Source organism: Thalassophryne amazonica, unplaced genomic scaffold (genome assembly GCF_902500255.1).
Source record: "Thalassophryne amazonica unplaced genomic scaffold, fThaAma1.1, whole genome shotgun sequence".
NCBI lineage: Eukaryota > Metazoa > Chordata > Actinopteri > Batrachoidiformes > Batrachoididae > Thalassophryne > Thalassophryne amazonica.
Window position 1 is genome coordinate 85,756 of NW_022986288.1, and position 17,235 is coordinate 102,990.

Genomic DNA, 17,235 nt, shown 5'->3' on the forward strand with positions numbered 1-17,235 from the left:
CGTCTAATAATACTGCCTAAGGGAAGCATGTATAAAGTGAATAAGATTGGTCCTAGCACAGAACCTTGTGGAACTCCATAATTAACCTTAGTCTGTGAAGAAGATTCCCCATTTACATGAACAAATTGTGATCTATTAGATAAATATGATTCAAACCACCGCAGCGCAGTGCCTTTAATACCTATGGCATGCTCTAATCTCTGTAATAAAATTTTATGGTCAACAGTATCAAAAGCAGCACTGAGGTCTAACAGAACAAGCACAGAGATGAGTCCACTGTCTGAGGCCATAAGAAGATCATTTGTAACCTTCACTAATGCTGTTTATGTACTATGATGAATTCTAAAACCTGACTGAAACTCTTCAAATAGACCATTCCTCTGCAGATGATCAGTTAGCTGTTTTACAACTACCCTTTCAAGAATGTTTGAGAGAAAAGGAAGGTTGGAGATTGGCCTATAATTAGCTAAGATAGCTGGGTCAAGTGATGGCTTTTTAAGTAATAGTTTAATTACTGCCACCTTAAAAGCCTGTGGTACATAGCCAACTAATAAAGATAGATTGATCATATTTAAGATCGAAGCATTAAATAATGGTAGGGCTTCCTTGAGCAGCCTGGTAGGAATGGGGTCTAATAGACATGTTGATGGTTTGGATGAAGTAACTAATGAAAATAACTCAGACAGAACAATCGGAGAGAAAGAGTCTAACCAAATACCGGCATCACTGAAAGCAGCCAAAGATAACGATACGTCTTTTGTAATTGTTATGAGTAATTTTTTCTCTAATAGTTAAAATTTTATTAGCAAAGAAAGTCATGAAGTCATTACTAGTTAAAGTTAAAGGAATACTCGGCTCAATAGAGCTCTGACTCTTTGTCAGCCTGGCTACAGTGCTGAAAAGAAACCTGGGGTTGTTCTTATTTTCATCAATTAGTGATGAGTAGTAAGATGTCCTAGCTTTACGGAGGGCTTTTTTATAGAGCAACAGACTCTTTTTCCAGGCTAAGAGACGATCTTCTAAATTAGTGAGACGCCATTTCCTCTCCAACTTACGGGTTATCTGCTTTAAGCTGCGAGTTTGTGAGTTATACCACGGAGTCAGGCACTTCTGATTTAAAGCTCTCTTTTTTAGAGGAGCTACAGCATCCAAAGTTGTCTTCAATGAGAATGTAAAACTATTGACGAGATACTCTATCTCACTTAGAGTTTAGGTAGCTACTCTGCACTGTGTTGGTATATGGCATTAGGGAACATAAAGAAGGAAACATATCCTTAAACCTAGTTACTGCGCTTTCTGAAAGACTTCTAGTGTAATGAAACTTATTCCCCACTGCTGGGTAGTCCATCAGAGTAAATGTAAATGTTATTAAGAAATGATCAGACAGAAGGGAGTTTTCAGGGAATACTGTTAAGTCTTCAATTTCTATACCATAAGTCAGAACAAGATCTAAGATATGATTAAAGTGGTGGGTGGACTCATTTACATTTTGAGCAAAGCCAATTGAGTCTAATAATAGATTAAATGCAGTGTTGAGGCTGTCATTCTCAGCATCTGTGTGGATGTTAAAATCGCCCACTATAATTATCTTATCTGAGCTAAGCACTAAGTCAGACAAAAGGTCTGAAAATTCACAAAGAAACTCACAGTAACGACCAGGAGGACGATAGATAATAACAAATAAAACTGGATTTTGGGACTTCCAATTTGGATGGACAAGACTAAGAGTCAAGCTTTCAAATGAATTAAAGCTCTGTCTGGGTTTGTGATTAATTAATAAGCTGGAATGGAAGATTGCTGCTAATCCTCCACCTCGGCCCGTGCTACGATCGTTCTGGCAGTTAGTGTGACTCGGGGGTGTTGACTCATTTAAACTAACATATTCATCCTGCTGTAACCAGGTTTCTGTAAGGCAGAATAAATCAATATGTTGATCAATTATTATATCATTTACTAACAGGGACTTAGAAGAGAGAGACCTAATGTTTAATAGACCACATTTAACTGTTTTAGTCTGTGGTGCAGTTGAAGGTGCTATATTATTTTTTCTTTTTGAATTTTTATGCTTAAATAGATTTTTGCTGGTTATTGGTAGTCTGGGAGCAGGCACCGTCTCTACAGGGATGGGGTAATGAGGGGATGGCAGGGGGAGAGAAGCTGCAGAGAGGTGTGTAAGACTACAACTCTGCTTCCTGGTCCCAACCCTGGATAGTCACGGTTTGGAGGATTTAAGAAAATTGGCCAGATTTCTAGAAATGAGAGCTGCTCCATCCAAAGTGGGATGGATGCCGTCTCTCCTAACAAGACCAGGTTTTCCCCAGAAGCTTTGCTAATTATCTATGAAGCCCACCTCATTTTTTGGACACCACTCAGACAGCCAGCAATTCAAGGAGAACATGCGGCTAAACATGTTAGTCCCGGTCCGATTGGGGAGGGGCTCAGAGAAAACTACAGAGTCCGACATTGTTTTTGCAAAGTTACACACCGATTCAATGTTAATTTTAGTGACCTCCGATTGGCGTAACCGGGTGTCATTACTGCCGACGTGAATTACAATCTTACCAAATTTACACTTAGCCTTAGCCAGCAGTTTCAAATTTCCTTCAATGTCGCCTGCTCTGGCCCCCGGAAGACAATTGACTATGGTTGCTGGTGTCGCTAACTTCACATTTCTCAAAACAGAGTCGCCAATAACCAGAGTTTGTTCCTCGGCGGGTGTGTCGCCGAGTGGGGAAAAACGGTTAGAAATGTGAACAGGTTGGCGGTGTACACGGGGCTTCTGTTTAGGACTACGCTTCCTCCTCACAGTCACCCAGTCGGCCTGCTTTCCCGGCTGCTCGGGATCTGCCAGAGGGAAACTAACGGCGGCTAAGCTACCTTGGTCCGCACCGACTACAGGGGCCTGGCTAGCTGTAGAATTTTCCACGGTGCGGAGCCGAGTCTCCAATTCGTCCAGCCTGGCCTCCAAAGCTACGAATAAGCTACACTTATCAGAAGTACCATGTGTTGTGCAGTCACAGGAGTAGTACTAGTAGTTTATGGTTGTGAATAATTTGCATCAGTAGTAATCAGCAGTAGTATTACTGTGGTAACAGTTGAACTAGTAGAAGTTGCAGTACTCGCAGTGTAATCTGTGTATTCCCAATTTAATGATCTCACTGTCATATTTATATTCCCCGTACGTACGTCACACATACAAACCCGAGCAGGCCGAGAAGTGGGCGGAGCCGGCTCTGTTTTTTTAAGTGCATTTTGTTTGAGCTTAAATGAGCCGTGTGAAAATTTCCACACAAAAGTCATTACAAAAAAATAATAAATAGATAAAATTGAAAGCAGCAGATTGGTTGAGCTGTTTTCTGATTGGCTGAGGTCACCTGAGCACTCCTCCTCCGTCAGAAGCGTGTCAGTGATGGTCCAGTCAAGCTCCACCCCCTCGCTGCTGAAACACCTCCAGCTGCCAGACAGGAAGTCAGGTTGTGCGAAGAGAAAGTCACCTCGGGCTGAACACCGCAAGCCCCGCCTCTCGCATTCCACAGCACCTGCACATCAACAGAAACATGTAGAAGACCAGAACTTAGAACACGTTACATAAAATAATTCTGTTTTCATTATATTTTCCAGCTTTTCAGTGAGCAGATTAAAGAAACAAATAAAAACATTGTCTTCCGGTTCCTTGTGTGTGGGAACCAGGAGGTTTTGGGTTTCAGCCTCTATATTGGGGGTGTCGTCCTCACGTGCACACCATGTTGAGTGTTGTTGTTGAGTTGGGGTCCACTGCACGACGGACACGTAGGGTCACATGTGTGACTTTAAATGGGGAGGAGCTGCTGCTGGCCACGCCTCCTCCACAGCAACAGGTTTCATGTGAACTGAAAAAAATTCTAAGTAAATCACCATGAGGAACGCCCCAAAATACCAAATAAGGACACATGTCCCGCCCCTGTCTGTCAGAGGTGTCCAATCAAGACACTGAATGGGAAAAAATAACGAGTGATGAAATAAGGTGGTGATGATTTGAAGAAAACATCCTGCCCCAGCAAAGGGTCAAAGGTCAAAGGTCAGCCTGCACACAGATATGAACCAAATGTCATGTGCCGTCGGTGGTTCAATGTGTTCTGGCACCAAAGACATCCAGTTGTCAGCTTCAGTCCCTGGTTAGCATCCAAGTCTGATACAACACAGTAAGACAGGAAGCACCAGGACCTGAAAGACCTGGACCTGAAATATCAAAAACCAGAACACCTGAAGGACCAAATGACTGCCCAACAGACACACAGACGGACGGATGGACAGACGGACAGACAGACAGATACACAAACAGACGGGCAGAGAGACAGATATACAGATGGACAGGGTTATTCTGATATACTCCCCCCCCCCCCGTTTTGTCTTCAGGGTGTGATGATGTCACTGGGGAAAGCAGACGGGGACTTAAACTTTTCTGTTTCACTTCTTGAGAAAATAAGTGATCTTTTTTGTCGTTTATATGTTCTGAATCTGGACTCACACTGGCTGACAGATGATGCTCCAGCAGCCGACGATCCTCTGGGACATTGTTCACACACATCCTGTCCATCTTTATCTTGATAGGTCCCCTGAGGACAGAGAAGACACGCCCCCTCACTGGAGAAACTCCCAGCAGGACAGATAACTGCAGAGAGAGAGTTCAAGAGTTCATTTACTGGAACCAATCAGAGCTGCCTGCCGAGACTCCACCTTCCTTACCGCAGCCGTCACTGTCACTGTCCAGGCGATAACCTCTGGAACAACCGAAACCTGGGGCTGTCACAGAAACCAGCTTAGGATCTGATGTGGGCCACAGTGCTCCCAGAAGGTCCTGGATCCTGTCCAGCAGTCTGGACTCGTTCAGGGCGAGAACTGAAACAGTCAACAGGGTGTCTCAGAGTTTGACGGTCTGTCTGTCCAAAGACGTCTGAGTGCTTGGTGGTTACAGAACCCGTCTGTCACTTCCAATCAGCATGAACATCCAAGTCTAAATCTAACATCTTAGACAACATCAACATATTTATGATCCATGAACGAACATGGCAGACCTTTAGAACCTGTGTGTGAAGTACCAGGTCTCTGTGGACGGTCCTTGGGTCCCGGTGGAATGACTTAATGCTGGTTACTTAGTGAGTCTCACATGAGGAGGATCACCGTGAGAGAACATCAGCTGCCGCGCTTTGGCTGTGTGGTGCGTTTCTCTGAACCACAGGACCCTAGCAGCTGGAGAAGGACAACTGGCCAAGGACACGCCTACGTCTCACATGGCCATGGACAGGCCCACATCTCAACTGGCCAAGGACACGCCTACGTCTCACATGGCCATGGACAGGCCCACATCTCACCTGATAGATGGCTACATTAGGGAAATGGAGATGGAGCAGTTGTCTGCCTGACTGGTTGCCTTCCAGTACCCATGCTGGGTCTGTGGTGTGGTGGATGATCCGGACCTGATCTCACAACAGGATGTTGGGTAAAACCTGTAATCTGCTTGTGCACCAACTCACCAATGTTCCCGAGGTCGAAGAGGTCAGACAGGGTCGTTGTCCACCTGACCGTTAGCCTCAGAGTGCCATCGCCATCACACTGCAGACGCACAGACGAGTCGTCACACAGCGACATGCCACGGTCCCGTACAGGAAGCTACACACAGACCAACAGAAAAAAGAGTGGGTTGGAAGTCCTCCTCGGCACTAACCTGGAGCGTCCTCAGTCCCACTGTCAAGGGGTTTACCAGGAGAGGTCCTGGTAAGAGGACATTTCAATTAAACGAACCCCAACTAAAAAAAGACATTGACAATTATACTGGCTGGACGTCCCCAGGACAAAAAGGTCCCCAAATCACGCTTTGGCACCACGGTGTGTGAGGAGAGCCATCGTGCAACTTCTCCCAGTGCTGCAAGAACACACAGAACTGATCCACTGATCCTGGACACCAGAAACAACAGCATCAAAGAGCCAAATGAAACCAAACGAAACTGCACCACTGTGAGGAGAAGAACATCTTGCACTGCTTCGCCTACTCAAGGGATGAGAAGTGGGACAGGAGGACAAAGGCAGGAACTGAGGAGAAAAGAAAAGACACAGATCTACCAGCTGAGAAGGAAGAAGACACAACTGGAACTCTACAGTCGAAGGCCTCTCAAAAATGAAATCAGAAAATATACAACATAAAAAAACAGAAAGTATAAAGGAAGAAGCCCAACAACAAGCCATGAAAGATCACCAAGAGAACCTAAAAACTAAGACCACCTTCACACCTTCTAGCCTTCTAAGATTGCAGTCATCTGCTGCTTAGATCATATTTGGCACCGTCCCATTTCAAAGACTCCTTGGATACATCAGTGGTTTCCTTCGTGTTGGGGTTCATATGTACATGTACATGTAAATCGGTAATGTTTATTATTAAAGTATCAATACGTACTGAAAAATGATTGCTAAAATATGAGTTACGCCCACTAAGCTAACTTGTTGTGTGCAGGTGTCAAGGTTGGCAGGTGACAGGGGGAGGGGAGGAGAAAACAGAAGTCTTCATGGACGAAACCGTCTCATTTCAGAATGGCCAGTTTGGCCTCTAGGGTCTCACAAGACCAGATCTTTGTGGGACGCAGCCTTAGAAGGATGCAGCCCGTGAAGTGGAACATAACCAGTGTGCAGAAATCTGCTGATTTAAACATCTACAAAAACAAAACAAAGGTTTTCAGAAAACAGCCATCTGTTGACTTCAAATGACTAAAATACAACATATGTTCAGAAGTTACGTAGGGTGCCATGAGCTAAGCTAGCTTGGTACTTAGCTCAGTAGCTAACCAGATACAACGTTAAAATGAACTTGAAGAAAATATAGTTGTAACATCTTCTGGTTTCTTCACCACCTGGAGACTGACATGATGTGTTTATGAACAGATACATTTTCACAAACTTATCATCAAATCATCAGTCTTTATACATTTTTTTTTATTTAAAAACTGTTTTTGCTGCACAAACACCTCACTAAATATTTAAATGGTTAAATAATGCTTTCAGTCCAATATCGCTTTTAAAAACATGAAAATGATCTTTACTGATGAGCGCTGACATATTTACAGAGATTCAAATCATCTACAAAAATATAAATAATGTCAAAATAAACATATAGAACACAATTTTCATGGAAACTTCACAGACTATTTTGGTGAAAAAAAAAATTGCAATCAGTCTCGACTAAGTTTTACGTCAGAGTGAAGTTTGTCCTTATATACTCCCCTGGAACTCAGTGGATACTTATATTAAGTATAAATATTAAGTAATCAGAACTGATGTGAACCTGAGAGGAACAGAGCCCCCTGCTGGTCATGGCGTTGAGCAGTAAATGCTGCAGATGGCTGATCTGGGAGCAGGATGCTGATAACACCCAGACCTGAGCAGATGAGGCCGTCTGCAGAGGCCGAGAGACTGGAAGAGAACCAAAAACACACATTTTACTGGGTTTCAGTCAGTTGACCTGGCTCCTCCTATTTTGTTACCCGCCGTCACTTAGATCAGAACATCACAAAACAAGAGCAATCAGAGATTTCTGATGTCCACCAATCCGGATCTGGATCACCTCCACAATTTAATGGAGTCTTCCATGGTCTAATATCTATATGTGGTACAAATTTGGTGAGAATCTGTGAAGTAGTTTTGTTGTAATCCTTGAAAGCCTGTATAAAGTGAAATCTTGATCCAGAATCTGGATCCGGATCCAGATCACCTCCAAAATTTAATGGAGTCTTCCATGGTCTAATATCTATCTGTGGTGCAAATATCGTCAAAATCCGTGCAGTAGTTTGATGTATTCCTGCCAACAGGCAGACAGAGAAATAAATGATGTTTTTTTTTTACGTCCTTGTGGGACATAACAAGTGGTAAAAGCTGTGAATGTGTCCCACTCTGGTCCACAGCATTTTAGAACAGATACAGATTCTGCATCATTTCTTACATGCATTGAGTTCTGACCCGGTCCGATGATTTCAGGGCTCAAATTGAAAATCAAATCAAATCAAATCAATTTTATTTATATAGCGCCAAATCACAATAAACAGTTGCCCCAAGCTTTAGCAAAAAGGAAAGTTTTAAGCCTAATCTTAAAAGTAGAGAGGGTGTCTGTCTCCCTGATCTGAATTGGGAGCTGGTTCCACAGGAGAGGAGCCTGAAAGCTGAAGGCTCTGCCTCCCATTCTACTCTTACAAACCCTAGGAACTACAAGTAAGCCTGCAGTCTGAGAGCGTTGCGCTCTATTGGGGTGATATGGTACTATGAGGTCCCTAAGATAAGATGGGACCTGATTATTCAAAACCTTATAAGTAAGAAGAAGAATTTTAAATTCTATTCTAGAATTAACAGGAAGCCAATGAAGAGAGGCCAATATGGGTGAGATATGCTCTCTCCTTCTAGTCCCTGTCAGTACTCTAGCTGCAGCATTTTTAATTAACTGAAGGCTTTTTAGGGAACTTTTAGGACAACCTGATAATAATGAATTACAATAGTCCAGCCTAGAGGAAATAAATGCATGAATTAGTTTTTCAGCATCACTCTGAGACAAGACCTTTCTGATTTTAGAGATATTGCGTAAATGCAAAAAAGCAGTCCTACATATTTGTTTAATATGCGCATTGAAGGACATATCCTGATCAAAAATGACTCCAAGATTTCTCACAGTATTACTAGAGGTCAGGGTAATGCCATCCAGAGTAAGAATCTGGTTAGACATCATGTTTCTAAGATTTGTGGGGCCAAGTACAATAACTTCAGTTTTATCTGAGTTTAAAAGCAGGAAATTAGAGGTCATCCATGTCTTTATGTCTGTAAGACAATCCTGCAGTTTAGCTAATTGGTGTGTGTCCTCTATCTTCATGGATAGATAAAGCTGGGTATCATCTGCGTAACAATGAAAATTTAAGCAATGCTGTCTAATAATACTGCCTAAGGGAAGCATGTATAAAGTGAATAAAATTGGTCCTAGCACAGAACCTTGTGGAACTCCATAATTAACCTTAGTCTGTGAAGAAGATTCCCCATTTACATTAACAAATTGTAATTTATTAGATAAATATGATTCAAACCACCGCAGCGCAGTGCCTTTAATACCTATGGCATGCTCTAATCTCTGTAATAAAATTTTATGGTCAACAGTATCAAAAGCTGCACTGAGGTCTAACAGAACAAGCACAGAGATGAGTTCACTGTCTGAGGCCACAAGAAGATCATTTGTAACCTTCACTAATGCTGTTTCTGTACTATGATGAATTCTAAAACCTGACTGAAACTCTTTAAATAGATCATTCCTCTGCAGATGATCAGTTAGCTGTTTTACAACTAACCTTTCAAGAAAACATAGAACACGGCATATGGAAACAGCCTGCAGCCAGCGAGGTCGTTACCGTGGTAACCAGCCCCATATGGAAACAGCCTGCAGCCGGCGAGGTCGTTACCATGGTAACCAGCCCCATATGGAAACAGCCCGCAGCCGGCGAGGTCGTTACCGTGGTAACCAGCCCCATATGGAAACAGTCCGCAGCCGGCGAGGTCGTTACCATGGTAACCAGCCCCATATGGAAACAGCCCGCAGCCGGCGAGGTCGTTACCATGGTAACCAGCCCCATATGGAAACAGCCCACAGCCAGTGAGGTCGTTACCATGGTAACCAGCATGCTCATGGCCTTGCTGGATGGATCATGGTCATCAGTCCAGGCACAAACATCAGTATGGTTCTTTAAAGGTCAAAGGTCTTACTCTGGCAGCTTCCAGCCCATGGCGGCTTGTCTTCCTCCCATTTCCGTTTCACAGTGTCACACACGAAGTGTTTGTCAGGAAGTGCATTTTGGTAACCACGGTGACAGATGAGATCACAGTTCTGATGGCTAGCAGTGGCTTGGCTGCATAGCAAAGCACCATGGGTAATGGCAGAGTCCAAACAGACAGGACCTGAGATGGATGAGAGGGTGATCAATTTGGACCAATCAGCAGCCTGTGTTCTCCTGCTGATTCTATAATGACCAATAGAGGCTGCTCCACGTAAACCTCTAAATCCGGTATATTTTATTTATTTTATAACCACATTTTGTGACTTAACCACATGACCTCTGGACTTTGTGCTGATTGATAAGTTTAGAGTCAAATGATCATAATTCTGAGTGAACATGAAGTCAAACTGTCCTGATTTAGTGACTGTTGCTGCAAACGTTCTGTAGCTGGCGGTTAGTTAAAAATGTTGATGTTTAACCACATGTGCGGGGAGACTAAATGGACCCACGGTCACATGACGGTGTGCGCCCTGTCTGTCGAGGTGTTCGGGTGTTGTCCACTTCCTGTCCGTCCTCAGTGACACACCAGCACGATGTGACATCACACTGCAGAGGCGCGAAGGTGGCGTCGGGCCGGCAGTGAAGACCCTGCAGTTCACACCAGCTGGGACCTGAACACACCAGTTTACAGTTTTACAGACAAAGCTCTGTTTCTGAACACACCACAGAGCAGCATTTGTAAAATCTTTAATAACTACAAACAAAACAAAAAGTAGGTCACACATTAAAACATAGTCTGGATACAGGTTTGGATTTTAGCTTGTTTTCGTGTTTCTAATGCATCATTAAAAGAAGGTCAACAATCGAAGACAACAAGAACCTTCAAGACACATATTCATTTAAAAAACAACAACAACAATGTAGGAGTCATTTCGTACATTTTGGTTTTCCAGATGTGTCCAGTGTCGCAGTCTGAATCTTTTCTCCAGTCAGAGGGTTGACACACCACGCAGCAGCACCCCCTGTCTGCAGAACTGAGAAACGACCATCCTGAAATATAACACACCTGATCTGTCAGTCAAGACATCCTCTGAACCCTGTTCACACCATCTGAGTCATTGATCCATATTAATCAATCAATCTGTTTTTCCACTGTCTAATTTCTCAGCCACAGTCCAACAGTCACATGTTAGAGTGTGCTGGAGGTTAAGCGAGTGTCTGACAGGGTGATGAGTGTGAAGTTGGAAATTGAAGGGGTGATGATGAATATCATCAGTGCATATGCCCCACAGGTAGGTTGAGAGATGAAGAAAGATGATTTCTGGAGTGTGTTAGATGAAGTGGTGAAGAGTGAACTCAAGCATGAAAGAGTGGTGATAGGAGCGGACTTCAATGGGCATGTTGGTGAAGGGAACAGAGGTGATGAGGAAGTAATGGGTAGATATGGTATCAAGGGCATGAATGGGGAAGGACAAATGGTAGTTGATTTTGCAAAAAGGATGGAAATGGCTGTGGTGAATACCTACTTTAAGAAAAGGGAGAAGCACAGGGTGACATATAAGAGGAGAGGAAGGTGCACACAGGTGGACTATGTTTTCAAAGAATCTGGAGGTTGTAAGGTGGTGGAAGGAGAGAGTGTAGCAAGACAGCATAGTTCTGGGGTCACTAATCTTTTTCTAACTCCCCCTGTTCCACTCCCAGGCAATGAACTCTATCAGGTGTGACTTGAGTAGTACACATGGAAAACATGCAGGCCAGATGTTCTCCAGGAACATAGGATGGTAGTTTGACGGATGACTTTAAGAGTGTGAGAGCTCAACAAAGGATCAGATGTTGGAAGCTGAAGGAAGAAGACTGTTGTGTGAAATTCAGTGAGCAGGTGAGAGAAGCACTGGTTGGAGGGGAAGCAATTTTGGACAATTGGACTATGGCACTATGATTCAGAAAGTTCTTCATCCAGGTTTTATCCTTTAAAAATAGGTTGGACAATGAAATCAGTCCAGGTTCAGCCCTTGTTCAAATAAGAGTATTTTTAAAGGGGTTATATTGTTTTAAAACAAAACAAAAAGGTAATGCAATCCCTTGCAAAAATGTTGAAAGAAAAAAAAAAACCTGTCTAGATGACAGAAAAACTGCCTGTTACTGCCTCAATGGATTAAAGCTCCTGAGTGTAAATTTACATTTACACGCTGACACAGCAGCTTTTATCCAGTGAGGCAGAGAGCTCCATCAGGCAATTTAACACTGTGACACAGTTCTGAAGAAAGGAGCAAATGCTATATATTAATGTTTTTAACCTTTGACAGTAACTGCTTGGAACTCCGGCAAGGGCGGTCGCCATGCCACTCCCTTCCCCTGGCGACCATGTTGCTGCGGCTTCCCCCACACTCACACTGTCTCAATTCGGATCACGGACTATTTCAAAGTTTATATGTGTTGTCTTTAATTTTGATATGTGCCATTATACGGTAAACAAGTAATAATTGTGGATGAGTTGCTGTATCTTGTCTGTGGTAATTTGGAGTGTGGACATAATTTTGTTGTTATTGCACTCGTGTAATGACAATGACAAATAAATCTGACAATTCAGTTCAATTCTGACAAATATTTGTGACCTACACATAACATAAAATGAGATGAAATAACAGAAATATGAAATTTACATCATTTAAGTTAAATTACCTCAAGTTGTTACTCCTAGATGAAGTGGTGAAGAGTGAACTCAAGCATGAAAGAGTGGTGATAAATCTTCATATGGATCAAATGGCCCCTTACTTCAGGCACCGAGGGGCTATTAGTCCATACCAGTCTTTCAAACTATGGTTTGTAGCAAAGTCCCACCCACAGCACTACTTGATTTGTTAGAGGTTCAGCCTGTCAGTGTTGAAGGCTGCAGTCCCACAGACTGGCATAGAAGAAGGTAGCAGTGTGCAGACTGGAGCTATGTTGGCTGAATTCATTTATTTGTTCATTTATTCAACTTCATAATGTTATTTATAACTCCTTGCACTTTTTGTGTGAAGGTCATGTTGAAAGGTTCTGTGAATTAAACATCTGCTGCAAAAATATTTAAAGAAAGTTTTGTGTTACAGTTTTTGCCAACTGCTTACACCCAAAAAGTGAATGCTTAGACTAAAACTTCAAATCCAAAACCTCTTGTAACAATACCTTAAACACATTTTCTGCTTTGTACTTTGCTTGCAATTCTTCAGCACAGTTGTTGCAGAACATTACACACAGTTTCCTATATTACACACTGAACTCAAAGATAAAATGCCTTCTTATCACTGGGAAAACACTTTTAATAAAAATGCAAAACACATCTGCTAATTGGAAACACTTATGCACACATCCGACCTTTGGCTCTACAAATAGAACTCAGGGAAGACATGTAGTCAAATCTGCAATCATGGAGGCGGTAAGACCCAGAGAAAGAGGAAGAGGACAAAGACAGATACATGGACAAGGACAAAGATGAAGAGGAGCAAGAAGGAGATATGTTTCAGATGAAATTCGAGCAACTTTGTTGGATCATGTGATGAACCACGGCCTCACACTGAGGGAGCCTGGACAAAGGCTCCACCCAAACGTCAAGTGCAATATCATTCTGTTACTGTACCATGTATGTACACTGCAGTACTGTAAACACTTGTTTTCATTGTGTTGATTTGTGTTTTGAATTTGAACTGTACAGTACTCAGTCTTTCTGTAGGCATTTGTAAGAAACAAAAAAAAAAAAAAAAAAAAAAAAAAAAAAAAAAAAAAGGGGAAATAGCACTTTGTTGCTAAATACGGTAACTTTCAGCTCTTGTTTGAGAAAAACTACATAAAATATTTTGACTTAAGTGTTTTGTGTAAAACACATCAGTGTGAAAGTGTTTCAAAATGGTGCATGTTTCATTTTGTTGCTAGAATGACATTTTTAGAACAGATTGTTAGGTTTTGATTGTATGGTTTCATTTTGACAGAGTTGTGAGGAGTTTTACAACAGGTGTTGTGTCTTATCTTGCTTGTGTGTAGAGCCCAGTCTCATGTTTTTTTTCATGCTCCTGTGATAAAATGAGTCAAATTTTCATGACAGGTTTTTTTTAAACTCACTATTCCTAACCCTACTCCTCCCCCCACCCTAACCATAACCACCCTGACCCCTGACCCCACACTTCTGTTGTGTGGGCCGCCAGAAGAGGAGGTACTGCTGGCCCACCACCAAAGGGCGCCATGCCTGAAGTGCGGGCTTCAGGCACGAGAGGGCGCTGCCGCCACGGACACAGCCGGGAGTGACAGCTGTTACTCATTACTTCCTGACAGCTGTCACTCATTCTTCATCATCTCACTCCATAAAACCCAGACGTCATCTCCACCTCATCGCCGAGATATCATACTTCACTGGAGGTAATATCCTCAGCCGTTTTTGTGTTACAACATTGTTTGTATATTGTGAGTGTTTGCAGGAGTACCGTTGTCAGTGGAAGCTGAGAGAGCGCTAGAAGGCACTCTTTTCCCCGGGACTTGGCGGCTCCAGTATTCACCAGGTTCGGTGGTGGCGGAAATCGTGTGGTTCCGGCTCTTCTCAGGACAGACGTCTTCTATCCTCGAGCCTGCCCACACGTCACCTTTGTGATTTGACTGTAATTATATTCTGAGATTGTCTGTATGTTCGTTGTGCACATTTCACAACATTAAATTGTTACTTTTTGGCTCATCCATTGACCGTTCATTTGCGCCCCCTGTTGTGGGTCCGTGTCACTACACTTTCACAACAGGATATCTAGGCCAGCGTCATGGACTCCAAGGGGCGTCACCCGGCTGTTGAACGACCAATGGGAGAGCAGGGAGCGCAGGCGTCTGCAGGAGGCGTGATTGGTGAGCTGCAGCACATTCTCACCGCCTTTACGGCTCGGTTGGATCAAATGACCGAGCAAAACATCCTCCTGAACCGCAGGGTGGAGGCTCTCTCCACGCAGATGGCGGAGAGCGCTCAGGGCGCTGCTGCAGCTCCTCCTCCTGCCGACCCTGTGCAGGATATGAACGTTCCAGTGGTGGTTCAACAACCCCTCCCACCATCCCCTGAAGCATACATAAGCCCTCCTGAGCCGTACGGAGGTTGTGTGGAGACGTGCATGGACTTTCTCATGCAATGTTCGCTCGTCTTCGCACAACGTCCCGTCATGTACGCATCAGACGCTAGTAAAATAGCTTATGTGATTGCTCTGCTTCGGGGTAAGGCACGCGCCTGGGCTACGGCACTCTGGGAACAGAACTCACGGTTGTTATCAGTATACACTGGGTTTGTGGGGGAGTTCAGAACAGTGTTTGATCACCCTAACAGAGGAGAGACCGCTTCAACAATGCTGCTGTCAATGCGACAGGGGCGCCGATGTGCAGCCGAATATGCAGTCGACTTCCGCATCGCGGCTGCGAGGTCCAGCTGGAATGACGTTGCGCTCCGCGCCGCCTTCATATACGGACTGTCGTTAGTCCCGAAGGAGCATCTGGTTGCTAAAGAGGAACCGCGGGATTTAGATGGGCTTATTGATCTCGTTATACGGTTAGACAATCGGTTGGAGGAACACCGTCGGGAGCGAGGTGAAGGACGTGGCCAGATACGCGCCGCCCCTCTCCCTTCCGGTTTCGAAAAGGGGCCGCCCTCCCCACGCTCCACAGCCACAGCGCTCTGTGGGGCAACAGCTCCCCCTGCTGACGTTGTTAGGGAAACGCACAGGGCCAAAATGAGGAGGCTGATCCGCGGGGAGTGTTTTCTCTGCAGCTCAAAAGAGCACACACAGAAAAACTGACCCAAACGGCCACAACCGCCCTCAGAGACTGGGCTAAGGGGGGGTCAAAACATTCACGTGAGACACACACAGATTGCCACACGACTCCCAGTTACAATCCTGAGCGGGGATTTAACCCTTCAAGCCCCAGCACTGGTGGACACGGGGTCAGAAGGGAATTTGCTAGACAGCAGATGGGCAAGGGAGGTAGGGCTCCTTCTACCTCCCGCGTGATTTTGGGCTTCCCATGGATGTTGAAGCACAATCCCCGGATTGATTGGCCGTCTGGGGTGGTGGTTCAGTGGAGCGAAACCTGCCATCGGGTGTGTTTAGGATCCTCGGTTCCTCCCGGTTTACATGCTAAGGAGGAGGTCAAAGTCCCTCCCAATCTGACGGCAGTGCCGGTTGAGTACCACGATCTTGCTGACGTCTTCAGCAAGGATCTGGCACTCACCCTTCCCCCGCACCGTCCGTACGATTGTGCCATTGATTTGGTTCCAGGCGCTGAGTTCCCGTCCAGCAGGCTGTACAACCTCTCACGACCTGAGCGCGAATCAATGGAGACCTACATCCGGGACTCATTAGCTGCCGGGCTGATCCGGAACTCCACCTCCCCGATGGGGGCAGGTTTCTTTTTTGTGGGCAAGAAAGATGGCGGACTCCGTCCATGCATTGATTACAGGGGGCTGAATGAGATTACGGTTCGCAATCGATACTCGTTGCCATTGTTGGATTCCGTGTTCACCCCCCTGCATGGAGCCAAAATCTTTACTAAGCTGGATCTTAGAAATGCGTATCACCTGGTTCGGATCCGGAAGGGAGACGAATGGAAGATAGCATTTAACACCCCGTTAGGTCACTTTGAGTACCTGGTCATGCCGTTCCGCCTCACCAACGCCCCCGCGACGTTCCAAGCCTTGGTTAACGACGTCTTGCGGGACTTCCTGCACCGATTCGTCTTCGTATATGTGGACGATATTCTCATCTTTTCTCCGGATCCTGAGACCCATGTCCAGCATGTACGTCAGGTCCTGCAGCGGTTGTTAGAGAACCGACTGTTTGTGAAGGGCGAGAAGTGCGAGTTTCACCGCACGTCTTTGTCCTTCCTGGGGTTTATCATCTCCTCTAACTCCGTCGCCCCTGATCCGGCCAAGGTTGCGGCGGTGAGAGATTGGCCCCAACCAACAAGCCGTAGGAAGCTGCAACAGTTCCTCGGCTTCGCTAATTTCTATAGGAGGTTCATTAAGAGCTACAGTCAGGTAGTTAGCCCCCTGACAGCCCTGACCTCTCAAAAGTCCCCTTCACCTGGTCGGATCGGTGCGAAGCCGCGTTCAAGGAGTTGAAACGACGGTTCTCTACTGCGCCAGTTTTGGTGCAGCCCGACCCTAGCCGCCAGTACGTGGTTGAAGTGGACGCCTCTGACTCAGGGATAGGAGCCGTGCTGTCCCAGAGCGGAGAGACCGATAAGGTTCTTCACCCGTGTGCCTACTTTTCACGCAGGTTGACCCCGGCTGAACGGAACTATGCCCATCTTCGGAGGTGCCGTCGGGTGTGGCGCACCGCCCGTTCTGCCTTGTTGAAAGCCCGGACAAGGGCCAAGACCCATGCAGACCGCCGGCGGTCCCCGGCCCCTGCATACCGGCCCGGGCAGGAGGTGTGGTTGTCGACGAAGGACATCCCCCTCCAAGTAC

The 17,235-nt window shown here is 45.0% G+C and overlaps 1 protein-coding gene across 1 annotated transcript in view; it reads right to left on the reverse strand.

Moving 5' to 3' along the window:
* tg (thyroglobulin) overlaps positions 1 to 17,235 on the reverse strand; it is a 143,198-nt gene that overhangs the window by 74,570 nt on the left and 51,393 nt on the right. The window contains 8 exon segments of the mRNA XM_034165528.1: positions 3,304 to 3,532; positions 4,501 to 4,651; positions 4,726 to 4,878; positions 5,514 to 5,649; positions 7,313 to 7,440; positions 9,760 to 9,951; positions 10,280 to 10,441; positions 10,709 to 10,820. Coding sequence (XP_034021419.1) covers positions 3,304 to 3,532; positions 4,501 to 4,651; positions 4,726 to 4,878; positions 5,514 to 5,649; positions 7,313 to 7,440; positions 9,760 to 9,951; positions 10,280 to 10,441; positions 10,709 to 10,820 — 1,263 coding nt within the window.